This window comes from Podarcis filfolensis, assembly GCF_964270895.1.
Source record: "Podarcis filfolensis genome assembly, chromosome: Z".
Lineage (NCBI taxonomy): Eukaryota > Metazoa > Chordata > Lepidosauria > Squamata > Lacertidae > Podarcis > Podarcis filfolensis.
This window is the reverse complement of record NC_139617.1, coordinates 49212605-49227702: the sequence shown is the minus strand read 5'-3', so window position 1 is coordinate 49227702 and position 15098 is coordinate 49212605. Positions and strand designations below refer to the sequence as shown.

The 15098-nt window shown below is 44.2% G+C and overlaps 1 protein-coding gene across 9 annotated transcripts in view; it reads left to right on the top strand.

Moving 5' to 3' along the window:
• Window positions 1–15098, top strand: part of DENND1A (DENN domain containing 1A) — a 263639-nt gene that overhangs the window by 80422 nt on the left and 168119 nt on the right. For all 9 annotated transcript variants that reach the window (XM_083597233.1, XM_083597229.1, XM_083597231.1 and 6 more), the window contains exon 4: window positions 13787–13836. In XM_083597233.1, coding sequence (XP_083453359.1) covers window positions 13787–13836 — 50 coding nt within the window. The remainder of the gene's footprint in view (window positions 1–13786; window positions 13837–15098) is intronic.

Sequence of the window (15098 nt, the reverse complement as noted above, 5' to 3'; positions counted from 1 at the left end):
CTGAATAGCTTTGTTGTTCTGTCAGGCTGAAGTGCTGCAGAATGTAGGCAGGCAGAATTTCCCCCATCTCTTCAGTCTCCTGCCTAAATCTTGATTTTCCCTAAGGCCAGGCTGTTAATCCAGTGGTAGATACTCCAGGCCTACTGCTTTCTCTTTGACTTGGATAGCAGGGTCCGCAAGTGGACGATGGGTTTGTGTACTCTGTTTCCCTTCCACCTGTCAGTTCCCTCAAGTTATGCTGCTCTCCTCCTTTCAGTCCTCTTTACTAATTGAATCAGCTACCCTGAGTGGCAAAGGAAGAATTAAGATATTTACTCTTCCTTGACCTGATGGTGGGCTTCCTTTTTCTCTTTGCTGCTCTAGCAATTACTTGGCATTTACATTACAGTAATTCCCCGAGCCCACAATTCTCTTCGTGCTGGGTTTTGTATGTACTGCGTGCACTTGGGAATCTTTCATTGGGATTCTTTTGTTGTGAAAGAAAGAAAAAACTGGCAAAGTAAACAAATACATAGAGTGGCAGCTCCCGTTCTCGTGAGGAGTAGCGGGCTATTCAGTGGGTTCAGCTTTTTCTTATTGTGTGTTGAATTCATAAAATAGTGTGTGTAGACTGACACCTTATCAGCTTAGAGGATTTGCTGTGGAAAGTTGCCAAGATGCAAATCAAGTTGTGGTAACACACACCCTTTTTGTGCAGAAGGTATAAGGTTTAGTTCTTGGTGTCTCTAGCAGGTGACAAGAAAGACATTTCTCTGCCCGAGAACCACTGCCAGTTCGTAAAGGGCTAGTCTGACCCTGGTATAAGGCAGGTTTCTATGCTCCGTCACAATTCTCCTGACAAGATCTCTTTTGATACTATGCATTTTTGAAGTATTTGGTAAAAAATATGTTGGCCATCAGTTTAAAAGATGTGGTGTGCCTTGCCTGTTTCTGTGCAAAGGGATGGTCGGCTTCCTCCTCTTTCAGTAAACTTGTCCTTTGCAAGGCTCTCCAGTGTTTCACTTGAATAACATGTCTAAACTATACAGTACAGATTCCTTATTTTAGCACTAAGACTTACAAAGGCTTCTTTTAGCAGCCTTTAATTTTGTACTTATGTATGGGAGATAGCCTGTGGCTGTGATATCTACTGTGGATCTGCAGTTGTTTGGGGATGAAAGAAGGCAGCAGCTGGAAACTCGGTAGCTACATCTAGCCATCTACCTCAAGAAGGCCTTGATTTTCGAGTTTATCTAAACAAGCTCGACTAATCCCAACTATCTGGGGGGATCCACTGTCAAAACAAGCAGCATGGCCCTAAGGCAAACACAACCATACAGAAATGAAGGCTGGGACTTCTAATACTCCAACGACTGCCTATTGGAGGCCTTTTCTGCTTTTTCTGAGAGACTGTAGGAAAGAGGTAGCATTTGCATAATGCCTTTTTATTGGGAACTTTTGGAAAGCTGACAGAGGTCCAGCTTATAGCTCTCAACCACAATGCAGAGTCTATAGGAGAATCCTTGAATGACCTAACCATATTGGGAAAGGGGGAGGGGGATGAAAGCGCCTTAGTACAGCCAAGGGAGGCGGGCAGGAGGGGGGCCGTGGTAAGAGAGGAAAGGGGGGGTTGCTGCATTGTCTAACATCTGCTCTCCTTCTCGTTAGTTTTGTTCTTTGCTATTCTATGTGGACTTTGGAGAAACCTAAGACAGCCAAACACGGATCCTATAATCTTCCTTCTGAATATTTATGCAAGGAGCCAGCCTCTAAGCTGCCCTTCGCATCTTCCTTTCTCCCTACTCCCATTTTCATGCTTTCAAATGAGGCCAACTTTTCAAAAGCTTAAATAACTGTTTGTGGATGTTTATAAAAAAGATTTGCATTAATTTGGTTTTATTTGGCAGATCAGTGTTATTATCTATATCTATATCATCTATATATCTATATCTATATCTGTCATCTAACACACACACACACACACACACACACACACACGGTGGCATGGAGGAGGTGGGGAGCAGGATTCTCACCTGAAGGAAGCAGGATTGTTGATTAAGAGGGTGAAGTTTATTGTGATATTTAGCCAGCTTGCCCTTGAGAGGCCAAATGATGATTTTTGGGAATCATTATTCCTCATTGCTTGGTATAACGGGAGTCTTCTGAAGACTAGTTTCCAGGAGGATTTGAATACCTGCAGGAAATGTTCCCAAACTTTCTCTGCATTGCAGAGTTAGAAGACAAAATGACAAAAGCTTGTGTTTTGAAATGCAAGGATACCTAGTACATACTTTTTTCTCAGCTCATTTATAGCTGCTTTGTTGCCTATACTGAAGGTGATATTCCTACCTACTTGGAGAAAACCAATTGAAATTAAAGTTACCTAAGAGCTGACTCTGTTCTGAACTTAAAAATGGAAAGCGTAATGCTGGTGGTCAACAAAAGAGGTTCAAAGACTCTCTCAAGGCAAATCTTAAAAAATGTATCAACACTGACAGCTGGGAAACTCTGGTCTGTGAGCGCTCCAAAGGTGTCATGGGTTTTGAAGACACTTGAACTCAGGACGAAAGGGAGAAATGCGCCAAGAGGAAGGAACCCTCACTGTGATCAACTCCTGCCCGGAAACCTATGTCCCCACTGTGGAAGGGTGTGTGGATCCAGAATTGGCCTCCACAGTTGCTTACAGACTCACTTTTAAAACTGTGTTTATGGAAGACAATCTTACTTGGCCACGAGTGATCGCCAAAGAAGACCATGTCGTCAAAATCAGCTTGCTCAGTACATTTAGCACTCTTGCATATTTTGTGCGTGCTGTTTTATTTATTCAGAGTATTTATAAGCTGCTTTTTATTTGTAAAGGAAAGGTGTATGACACTAGTGTAAGACACTATGAGGACAAACGCATACATACATTTAATCATCTCAGTGGTTCTTTCCCTGTAATTTGGTCTATAAACTGGGACTAAAGGAATCTGAACTTTCAGCTTTCCATTGTGTGTATGTATTTTCAGCGCAGCATTAATTATTATTTATTAAATTTGAATTTAAATTTTTATTAATGCTACCGAGAAAGTCTGAATTTTAAAATTATGTTTGAATTAAGTTAGCATAATGTTTTATGTCTGTGTTTAAATTCTGTATGGCTGAGAGAGAGGTTCCCTTTCCCCTCTCTTTGCATGTGAATGCCATTAAAGGAACAAGCCGGAGCTATTTTTTTTCCTCTGGCACAATTTTTTTCTATCACATCTGCTAGGTCTGTGTCCCAGGAGGAGAAGCACAGAGCAGTGAATTCAGCCCAGGCCCATTATCTCCTGCTTTTGCCTATGTTGTATAAGGAGCAGGACCTCTGGGAGGCTGGGACTTTCCTCCTGTGTAACGTCCAAGCCAGATTTGAAGGGTTGGTGGCCTTAGGGGTGGATTTGACGAAACAGGCACAATCAAGTTAAAAAAAAAGTCAGGGGTTATCGAAACTGATAATGAACGGGCTTCTCTCCCCACCCCACTTACCATACAGTAAATAGTTCCCCATCGGTGTGCTACTTCTGAATTTCTGATTTTAAATCCATACATCTCTTGCTTTGCTTACAAAACTTCCCCCTATATTTTGAGATTCTTTCTCCCCATGTGGGGCAATTGGGCCTTTCCACTAAAAGGATTTTCATTACCCTTTACTTAGCTTCTCATTGCTCCTGCAAGCAAGATGAAATATGTGTGTTGCTCTAATTGTGCACAAAGTTAAAAGCTCAATAGTTTGGGGGACAATCAGCAAGCAACTTTTGTTTATTAGAATACCATGTTTCTGAAGCATTATTTTTAAATAGCCTTATTTTCAGCTGCAAATAAGAGGGAAGAACTATGGCCTGCTTTCATTAAAAACAGCAACGGCTCCTTAACACAACGGGACTTCCCAAATAACTCTCTTGTTTCGTAATCTGCTTCTTATATATCCACTTTGTCACAAAGCCTCCCCTTTTTATACGTTGTTCGTAACTGAGCAATTTACTGTTTGACTGGTGTCTTTTCACAGAAGGAAAGTGTCTGGGTCCGCCCCACAGCAAGTGGGTTCTCTGACTGAGCTGCCTCTTCACACTCTCTAGGGATGACTTTTGCCACTCCCTGCCTTGCCAGTCAAGTTGCACCTTCAAGCAGTTTTCCTTTCTGTGAACTCCTCAGCTTCTCCTAAAGTGGATTAGATGGTCCATTCATGGGGGAGCAAGTTGCCTCCTCATTGACAATTTCTCCATAGACATTGTCTTTGAGCAAACTCCTACATTATGAAACTTGAGGAACCTGGGCCAGCATGGGGTGGTGCCAGCCAACCATCTCGAGGGCAGTCTGCATGTTTATATCTTTCCATGACCCCCAGGTTTCCTCTTCCCAGTTAAGTTTGCCTGAAATCAGTTTGGAAGCTGGCCCTTTTAAACACCAGCGCAGTTGTACAGGCAAGAGAGAGGGCTTAAAAGGACTGCTGGTCTCCCACGGCAGCCTTATTTTGAAGTTTTACATTCAGGGGCACATCTGATGTTATCAAGCAAAGGGAATTGTGTTGTGATTTTGTAAACTGCCCCCGAACTGAAGGAGATGAAGAGTGGAGTGTAAATATTTTAAATAAACAAATGATTGGAAGAGAGGTTCCTTAGACACTTGTGATGAACGTGGTGACTTCTAGGAGTGCAGGAAATTACCTTATGCAAGCCCAGTCTTGCCTGTTGGCTAAGGCAGTGGTGAAGAGTTTTTCCAAGCTCTGCCCCTTCATCCTTCCTCCTTCTCCTCTAAACTGGATATGCCGTGGGTTGGAACTGGGCAAAGCACATGTCCTGCCACTTGGCTCTGGTTCCATTCACTTTCCTCTCCATCTGATTCTGCCCCTGTATCAGATTTGTGGTCTTGTTAACAGTCTTAATTTAAAGACGAGTCAGCACACCCTTAGTCACAACCACCCAGCTTATTTGCCCAGAGGATGAGCAATATGAGCAGTAGGCATTTGTTGAAAGTCCCATGCCCTGGGTCCCATCCACTGAAATAATTGGTAGTGAGCTGTGATTATCCAGAGATGAGAGAAATGTGTACCACCAAGTGTTGCTGTTGTGTTGCGTTGGGGTGCTCATGGTGCAGGTTGTATTGTCGAGTTCCAGCACTGAAAACAGCTTTTGGGGTTGAGTCCTGGAAGCTTTGGGCTGCCATCTTGTTAGCTAGTTGCTCTTCAAACAGAATGTTTTCCACCTCAAAACTATTGGTAGCCATTGCCCTGCTGGTAAACAGCACAGGACCCACTTGGGGGGAATTTGCTTTGCTTTAGAAAAAACTTCTTTTGTTTTTATTGCTAACAATGGATTCCCAAAGGGCAGAGAAAGGAGTCAGGTGAGGAGTTGTTTTCTTAGATCAGTAAGAGAGAGTTTTTGAGTGTGTGAGTGTCTCGAGGGAAAACTGCAACAGGAAGGATTGGAGTGTGGGGAGAAAGACAGAATGTGACCCGTATACAGTGGTACCTTGGGTTGCAGATGCTTCAGGTTACAGACGCTCAGGTTACAGACGCTTCAGGTTACAGACTCTGCTAACACAGAAATAGTATCTCAGGTTAAGAACTTTGTTTCAGGATGAGAACAGAAATCGCACACTGGCGGCAGCAGGAGGCCCTATTAGCTAACGTGGCGCTTCAGGTTTCGGGTTAAGAACGGACCTCCAGAATGAATTAAGTACTTTACCAGAGGTACCACTGTACTCATATGTGGAACTGCTTGAAAAATGTGAGTTCTGCCCCAAGGGAGAGTAAGGGACTGGGTGGGCACAGGAAACAGGAGACAGATAGCTGTTGTTGAAGGGTTGGGCTTGAGCTTGCCTTTCTTTTGGCTTCTTTGGCATTTGCCGCCATATGCTTCTTTAACTATAATACTAGATTGTAAAGTTAAAGTCTGAGCCTCTGAGGCAGGAACTTGATCTACATCAATTCTTCCTCCAGAGTGTGTATGTGTGGAAAATATATTTGCACAGTACATGCTACAAAAAGAGCCAGTATGCTGTAGTGGTTAAAGCATTGAACCAGGACCTGGGAGACCAGGGTTCAAATCCCCCACAAGCCTACTGGGCGACCTTGGGCCACTTACTCACTCTCAGCCTAACCTGCTTCACAGGGTGGTTGCTGTGAGGCTAAAATGCGGAGGAGGAGGAGGAGAGTGGCGCATGCCACCGTGAGCTCCTTGGCGGAGGGCTGGGTATAAATGAAATAAATAATAAAATAAAATATTCTGGGTACAGGGTTAGGCCTGAATATGTGAAACCACTCAGTTCTGAAATGGGTTGGGGGAACTTTTAGTGTGTCTCTATCTCACTTGTCTCTCTCACCTATTGCACTGGGTGTGTGAATGATGCTTGGCCTCCCCTTGGAACAACAACAAAAACAACAAAAATAAAACAAAACAACAATAGCAGCAAACTCCTGCCTCAAATTCCTTGGCCTGTAAAAGTGAGTAAGTAATGAGTTGTTTCTTGGTGCCCCTGTCTGGTGGCCGGAGTGGGGCAGTCCCTCCCCAAGGCTGCCCCCTTCTCCCTTGGCTTCTTTACAACGCAAGGGAACTGCCTTGCCGCCCTTGTGACTCATTTATTTTGAAAACTTTGGTGTTGAAACCCAACTTAATCAATGAGTGCTGTGTTGTCGCCAATAAGTTACACATTTTGCTGGATCGATGAAGAGGGATTTTAAAAAGCCCATGTGGGGTTTATAATGTCAGCAGTATTTTCATTATGAAAAGAATGGGAGTTGGGGGTTGGGGGGGCCTTGTCTGAGCCAGGTGGCAAATGTCCTGGAGCCAGCGGTGAGGCGCTTTCCTGGAACCCCCCCGGGACGCGGTTCATGCCCTGCGCTTTAACGGCAGGGACTGGCTGATATGGATTCACTCTCTTTCTCCTTTAATGCTCATTAAAATGTTAAAAATCAAACTGCATACAAAAAAGATTTGTGAAAATACAAACTTGGAGATTGATCCAGAAAGCAGGCACACACTGCCCCTGGGACCCTGAGCAGCAGCTACCGAGGTGATTTGCATCTTCTCAGCTGCGTCCCCCCTCCGTCTTGGTTCCTGGGCTTTGTGTATGTGTCTGTGCTTTCTCCCCCCCCCCAACTCTCTCTCTCTCCCTCCCTCTCTCTCTCTCTCTCTCTCACAAACACACACACACACACACACACTGGTGGAGAAAAAGGGGGGGGGCGAGGGGAGGCATGTTCAGTTTTTGTCACATGGAGGCACCATGAATCAAAGCAAAAATGAATGTGATTTCTTGTTTCTATCTCCCTGAGGTTACCATAACAAAGCAAAGTTAGCTGTAGGAAAGGTGTGGGCATTGGCATGAGCCTTTGCTTCAGAAGAGAAGCTTGTGTACCTGCATGTACAAAGGTGGACCCTCAGTCCCCAAACAATGCAATGGGGGGTGGGATAATGAGTTTTATAAAAGCACACAGCTATGGAGTTTGTTTATTTATTACATTTTTCTTCCCAGGAGTTCAAGGTAGCATACATGGTTCACCTTCCTGCTGACTTTGTCCTCACAACAACCTTGTGAGGTAGGTTAGGCTGAGAGTGAGTGCCTGGCCTGAGGTCACCCAGGGAGCTTCATGACCGAGTTGGGATTTGAATCCTGGTTTGCCAGGGTTCAACACTGTTAACCACTGCAGCACCCTGGCTCTCAGTTGAAGGGCTTGTATGCAAATCTGTTGAGGAGGTGAAAGCGTGATGTGCTTTGGTAGCGCATGGCTCTTGTAGCCAGGTGTTACCACTGCACCTTGCCCAGTGCAGCTGGCAATGGTGCCAGGCCCCACACACCTGTTCAGTGGCTTCATAATGAGTGAGTGGAGGGTATTATTAAATATGAACGTAGAGTTGGCATCACAGACTTGGGAGATGAGACCTACAGAGCGTATAGGTTGTGGTTCCTCATGTTCTCTTGGCACCATGTTTGGTTTGGCCCACCCTAAGCCATTTAAATTCTGTATCCCACCCACTTAGAAAAGCTCTGGCTGCGTAACACTCCCTGCCCCACAGAATGGCAGGAACACAGCTGTGCTTACTCACTTGAAACGGTAGTCACGTGGTGCTTCACAGACCTAAAATATTTAATGGTGGTAGCTCTCCTTGTTGGAGCCGCTTTGTGCTAAAAGCAGTCAGGCTTAAAATGAGTGAACCTGAAGATACTTCATGCTAATCACCAACTTAACCTCCACCATCACCAGCCCAAATGAACACAATGACTTGGAGTGTTCCCATCTGATGTTCAGTCTGTGTTGAGTTTCTAGTGGCAGGAATTTCCAGAGCTGTAGAACAGCTGCTGACAGTGCGCCTTGATCTCAAATAGCACCGCTCTTTGGAATTGTGGGCTCTTCGGAAGAGAAGGTATATTGAGTTCTGTACTGCATGGGCTTCGGATTGATTTTGGAATTACATAGACAGTTAAATGAACAGTCCAAATCTCTGCCAATTTTGTTGACAGCAAGTAGGTGGGAATATCCATGTGCCTTGTTTTCCACATGTCCCTGCTTTCAAACCAGAAAGCCTCCCTTTGTGGCTTTGGGGATCAATTCCTAACATAGCTGAGATAGGATTGAATCAGTTCTGCACAGTTGTGACTAGGGCCGGTGCTCTCATCAGGCCAACTGGGCAGCCGCCTGGGGTGCAGACCTCAGAGAGTAGACGCTGTACTGACCTTTGAGGGGCATAGTTTTATACAAATTAGCTTTTGTTGAATCTTATAAATTTCTGATAATATTTTACTTTTATTTTATATTCTGAAGAATATTGGAATGCTTGATTGCTTTTGCAAAATGTGGCATCCCGTGGTACAGCTGAAAAGTTGTACATAGCTAGCAATGGACATTTTTGGAGTTTGTAGAATATCTATCCCTTTTGATCTCATCATGAATGACCATTTGTGCAGTGTTGAAGATTAAAAAAAAAATGGTTCACCATGTAGGAAAAGATACCCCAAATGAGCTTAAACAGCTTGTAGCAGGTGCTATAAAGCAGAAAATTTTAGCGCATGCAAAGTAAGCCAAATACAACTCAGTTATTCTGGACTGCACACCTGATGTTAGTCATATTGAACAAATGACAATGATTGTATGCTATGTTGATGTAATAAAAACATTAGATAATGAGATGTCTGAGCCTGATGTTATCGTAAGAGAACATTTTTTGGGATAAAGGAGACTACAAGTGCCTTTAGGACAGAAAGTCTTCTTGGACAGCTTGAGCAAGTGGGATTACCAATTGAGCATCTGTGTGGTCAAGGTTATGATAATGGGAGTAACTTGAAAGGCAAATTGTGTACCAAAGAAAGTCCTGGACATAAACCCATGTTCCTTTTTTGTGCCCTCAATGCACACTCTTTAAACTTGGTAGTCAATGATGCTGTTGTTGTCTGGAAGCAACTAGTTTCTTCAGTTTGGTTCAACAGATGTCTAATTATTTCTCTGCATTGACCCAGCATTGGCAAATTCTAACTAGCTGTGTATAGCATAAATGTTAAGCCATTGAGTGAAACAAGATGGGAGAGTCAGATCGATGCTCTGAAACCACTGAGATATCATCTTGGTAATATATATGATGCTTTAATAGAGATCTTTGAAAACGCAAGCCTAAAAGGTTTTTCTGGAAATATGTATTGAATTGAAGCTTGCTGTTGCAATTTGTAAGTTCAAGTTTGTGGTATTCCTTGTTACATGGTGCAACACCCTTTTTTGAAGCCAATCTTATAAGCAAGCTACAACAAAATAAGGAAGCTGATAAAAATTCAGCTACCGGCCAGTTGCAAGTGACCAAGAATTTCCTTGTGGGCTGCAGAGGTGATGAGGGTTTTCAACAAGTTTTGACAGATGCTACTGAGGTTGCAATATGGGGACGCGGGTGGCGCTGTGGGTAAAACCTCAGCGCCTAGGACTTGCCGATCGCATGGTCAGCGGTTCGAATCCCCGCGGCGGGGTGAGCTCCCGTCTTTCGGTCCCAGCTCCTGCCCACCTAGCAGTTCGAAAGCACCCCTAAGTGCAAGTAGATAAATAGGTACCGCTTTATAGCGGGAAGGTAAACGGCGTTTCCGTGTGCTGCGCTGGTGCCGGTTCGCCAGAGCAGCTTCGTCACGCTGGCCACGTGACCCGGAAGTGTCTCCGGACAGCGCTGGCCCCCGGCCTCTTAAGTGAGATGGGCGCACAACCCTAGAGTCGGACACGACTGGCCCATACGGGCAGGGGTACCTTTACCTTTACTGAGATTCCAAAGAAACTAGAAATTCTCTCAACCTTTGAGGACAGAACAAGTTAGAGAAAGGAGAAAGAAAGGGTAGTTTGAGGAGGAGGCCCAAGAAGAGACCTCAAGATCCAACACAGAAATTCAAAGTAGGTTTCTGCTATGCTGACTTAGACATGACCATACAATCTATTGAATATATTCCCACAGCCACAGCAATGCGATTCCTTCTTTGGCTTCCTGTATGATATTTATAGCGTCAACAAAAAATCTACTGAAGATGTACTTAAGGCTTGCAATGATTTGGAAAAATCACTGATGCACAATGGAAACCAAAGATACTGGTGCTGAAGGTCTGAGCAATAGCCCAATATTTCTGTTGCTCTAAGCATCCTTCTCACACTTCCAGTGTCAGTGGCAAGCAGTTTCTCAAAGCTCAAACATAAAAAAACTTAAATATGCTTAACAATGTTGAGAAAGGGACTAGTTCGCTTGGCAGCTACATCAGTTGAACATGCCCAAGCATAAGCTTTTGACCTGAAGGAATTGGTGACAAAATTTGCAAAGGAAAAACTTAAAGAGACTTAAATTTACAAGATTATTCAAAACGATTAATGTGCTAAAACGTTTTCTTTTGTATTTCAGACAGAGAATCTAAGTTGTATTCCTTATTCTTGCAATTTAAAATAAACATAGCAGTTTAAACTTTTGTATTCTTCATTTTCTCTACAGGATGCCTGGTTTTGAAAATTGAAGTTAGTATTTTGGGGGTGTGCGTGCAAGGGATTAGCTTTGCCTAGGACACAAAATAGCCTGGCACAGACATTAGTGCTGGGCGAAGTGTCAATACACTGATCAGTACTAGTTTGAAGTCCACCTTGTGGTCCTGATCTCGTAATATTTGACGTGGCAACGTACAGTGGACCCTCGGGTTATGTTACCTTCGGGTAACGTAACTTTCGGGTTGCGAACATGGCAAACCTGGAAGTCTATTCTTCCGAGATTCACCGCGCACGCATGCACAGAAGCGGCTCCTCTACTTGAGGATTTTTCGGGGTATGTACAGACCCCTGGAACGAATTACATTCGTATCCAGAGGGTCCACTGTATTGTGAATCACAATGTGTGCATGTGCTATGCAAAAATCGCAATGTGGGAAAACATGAATTTGGTCATTGCTCGTCTCCTCATTCCTGCTGCCCCTGTTGCTCTGCCACCTGCAGGGAACCTCAGAAGCAGGCCCTGAAGAAAGTAGCCTACCCGGGAACTTTCCTCATGAGCTTCTAGTTTTAAGTGCAGGTGCCAGACTGGTAGGTGGTTGAGGGAGATGCTGGTCTTGCTGGGAACCCTTTCCCCTTCCTTCCTCTTTCTTTGGGCTCCCTCTGCTGGCAGCGTCTGCCTGCGAGACCCTGACACCCAAGCCCTCTTGGGACCCTTGCATGAAGAGGAAGCCTTTTCGCCTCGTCTCCCCAGAACCCCAGTGCTGCTGCCAGGCTTGCTTGGAAGCCAATGCTAGTCCCCTGGAAAAGTTAACTGGGATTGTTTACTTCTGAGTTAAAGAAAACAAAAACACCTTGCCCTCTTGTTTTTGCCTCTTTCCTCCCTTCTCCCCTTCTCTCTCCCCCTCTCCTCCCCTCTCTTTGTCTGTGTGTCCCTCGTGTCTATTAGGGAACATTCTTTCAACTTACCTATGGTACTAATTACTCCTACAGCTTTACTTTTAGAGAAAATTACCCATACTATAAGACAACAGTTGTAGCAGTAGGCTAAAGGTAAGTAAGGAATTGTCAGTTTTAGGCCCCAGTTGCCAGGACATTCCCTGTTAGCCTCTACATATTGTGATGTTTAGTTGGTGATGTATCACAGTGTTGAAAACCAGACACTGCCCGGCCCTAACAGGCACTGGTTGTGATTCATTAAACCAAACCATACCCAGCAGACAATCAACCTCATTTTCTCTTCTTCACTGTCTTCCTGGGACAGAGGAGTTGTTAAGCTCCTGGCAGGAATCCACATAGGTACTGAATTTTGTCTCACTTGTTGGTTTCCACAAGCATTAGACCTGGGATAAACCAAGCACTAAACTATTCCATTGTCTAAACAAGCTGTTCTGTGCTTTTAAAAGAGAAATTATAAAGCAACCCAGCCCTAGATTGTGCCCCACTCCTCTTTCTCTCTCCCTGGCCCTTTCTTCCCTTGGCTGTGCTCCATAACCTTTAATTTGGCAATACTACTCCTCTCCCCACTTTTTAAATAGGTGATGCAGTGTTGAGCAATTGAGCTTGAAAGCATATGAAGGAATGGGGCATGCTCAATTGAATTGTGTAGGAGGACCATGTTCTTGCCAGGAGAGTCAATATGTTTTCTGCTCCATTGAATGGGTGATTAGATTGATGTGGTTTATTTGTTAAATGATGGAAGTGGTTTTAAAAATAAATGAAGCACGAAGCATCACTTCTGCTAGCACAGATAATTTATTATTACTGGCCTGGAAAGTACTTCGTTTTGTAAATTGATCATTAATTTTATCAAGTGTTTGTTTAATGTAGTTCCACTTAAAAAAACATCAAAAACCACTTGACTTATTCTTCATTCTTGAATATGTAAATATGTAGAGAATGGGCAACGTAATGTCATTTTTATAAAAAGGACAATATTGAATGTTTTTACTTTTAAACACAGAGCTAGAGCTTCCCTGGTTCTTGCACTGTTCTGGGTAATTTTCCCTCGACGCGCTATTGTGCTTGTGTACCTCACTTCCTGAACTACATTAAACAAAGAAGAACTTAATCTCTGCGATTCCTTTTAGAGGGATATTCAGAGAACAGATGGTCCTAAAGTGTTTTGTTTTCAAGATTTAAGAAATATACATATAGATGGAGTCTTAACTTCCTCCCCTCAGCCCTTACTTACATTATTGCATTGTATTATTCAGCTCACTGTCGTAAGTTTCTGTGACTTGTAATTTTCTCCCGAAAGCAAACTTCTGCTAAGCCTTCTCTTAAAAACCTCCGTGCTGCCTGTGACCCCCCTGCAGTGTGGCGAGAGGGACAGTGTGCCTAGGATAGCTCCGGAGAGCCTTTGCTGGTTTTATTCTGTGCTGTGTTTGTTGGGAAGCCTTTTCCACTCCCAGCAGCCCTTGTTCCTAGGATACGAGCAAGTGCTGTGCCAGGAGAGGAAATGCTGCCAGGCCAAAGAGCTGTCTTGGCCGGATGGTGTTCGCTGGTGTCCATATGGTCAGGTCGGAGCGTCTCCCCAGAGGCAAGTTAACGCACACTGGCTCAGCCACCTCCTTCCCTCCGGAGGTCCGCTGGAGGGCTCCTGCTGCCTGCCCATGTGTGAATCTTGATTAATTTTTCATTTTTAATGAAGTTTGATCATGTTTATTATTTCACATGATTGACTGCCTGGTACTCCTTCCATGTAATTGATAAAGCACATTTCTCTTCATCTGTCTCTTGTTTCTTCAGGGCAAAGTTATAAGATTGTGTTCTGTGGTTAATGTTAGATTTATTGGTCCCATTAGATGTATAAATTATCTCTCTCTTTTCTCTCTCTCTCCCCCTTTCTCTCCACAGGAAATTCTACAGACTCTGACCAAGTTCTGCTTCCCCTTCTGTGTGGACAGGTAGTGTTAGATTTCTGTACTTTACAAGAAGGGAAAAACAAAAACAAATAGCCCTCTGTCAATAAAACAGTTGCAGAGAATAAAAACCGCATCGTTCTTAATGCTTTTCCTACCTGAACCTGATTTAAAACACCCAAGTGTAAATTACAGTGGCAACATCCTTTTCTCTAAGGATTTTTATAGGCACCATCAAAAAAGTTTAAATTTTACCATGCTTCGACCAACAGTCGTATCACTTTTCTTCTTGCTACTAATGAAGCTTTTAATGCCAAACTTAAAACTTCTGCTGATTTAATGGTTAGACTCCTGTGCTTGACAACTTGCTGCATTTACAACCATGGTTATAGGTATTCTGCAAGTGTGAGTTGCTGTGTTTATTTAATTTTGGAACTTCGCTTTCTAGAGTTTCAAAAGTTTTGATTGGAGTAGTAAAAATATGTGTGCTGCCTCCCGCCCATGCACTCTCAATATCTGGAGCTAAATATCTGGATTTTGAACTGGGCTGAGCCAGAGCTACTTAGTGCCCTCCACACCTGGTGGTTTTAGCCCTCAGTCTCATTGTTCTGCTGCTGCTGATATTCTTGCCATCATTCGCCTTCTTGTTTGTCCTCACTGCCACATGACATGGTTGGCGTTGCTATGCAATGCTCACGGGTGTCTGCAAACTAAAATCTATGTGGGCCAATCCAGCCACTAGGCTTATATGGTGGTGCAGGTAAATGAGGCCAAGGGCATTAAGGCCAAACAGAAGAGGAAAGATAGAACCCAGGAGCAGACTCCAGGGAGGACAAAAAGGGAGGAATAGCAGTGGCAAGGCGAGTAGTTCTTTTTCTTCTAATCATTCCACTGTGCCAAATGTCCTAGTCAGCAGTGCCATCTCCTAGGGGCCAAGCCCTTTTGGGCCCCCTCAATATTTTTGGGAGAGGGGGCCAGCCTCCCCCAATGCTCAAAGGAAGTGCAGGAAGTCAACCGCGAAGCTGAGCGTAGTGCTACTTCGGTGGTCGACTCCTCCTCCTCCTCAGAGGATGGAGCGGGGAACAGCTCCCAGCCAATGGCGGAGGCAGCAGCAGCAGCCGCTGGCCATTTAACCGCCCAGCTCCTCCTGACGTGGAGACGGCATCCACGCAACGTCGGCCCATCCATTCTCCTTTGGTGCTAGTTTTGGCATGAATATCCGTATGAAATTCACCTGGAGAGCTGAGTGGTGGAGTGCAGCCTTTGCTGCAGAAAGTCCTACCCCCAGCGTCACCACTCAAATTGAC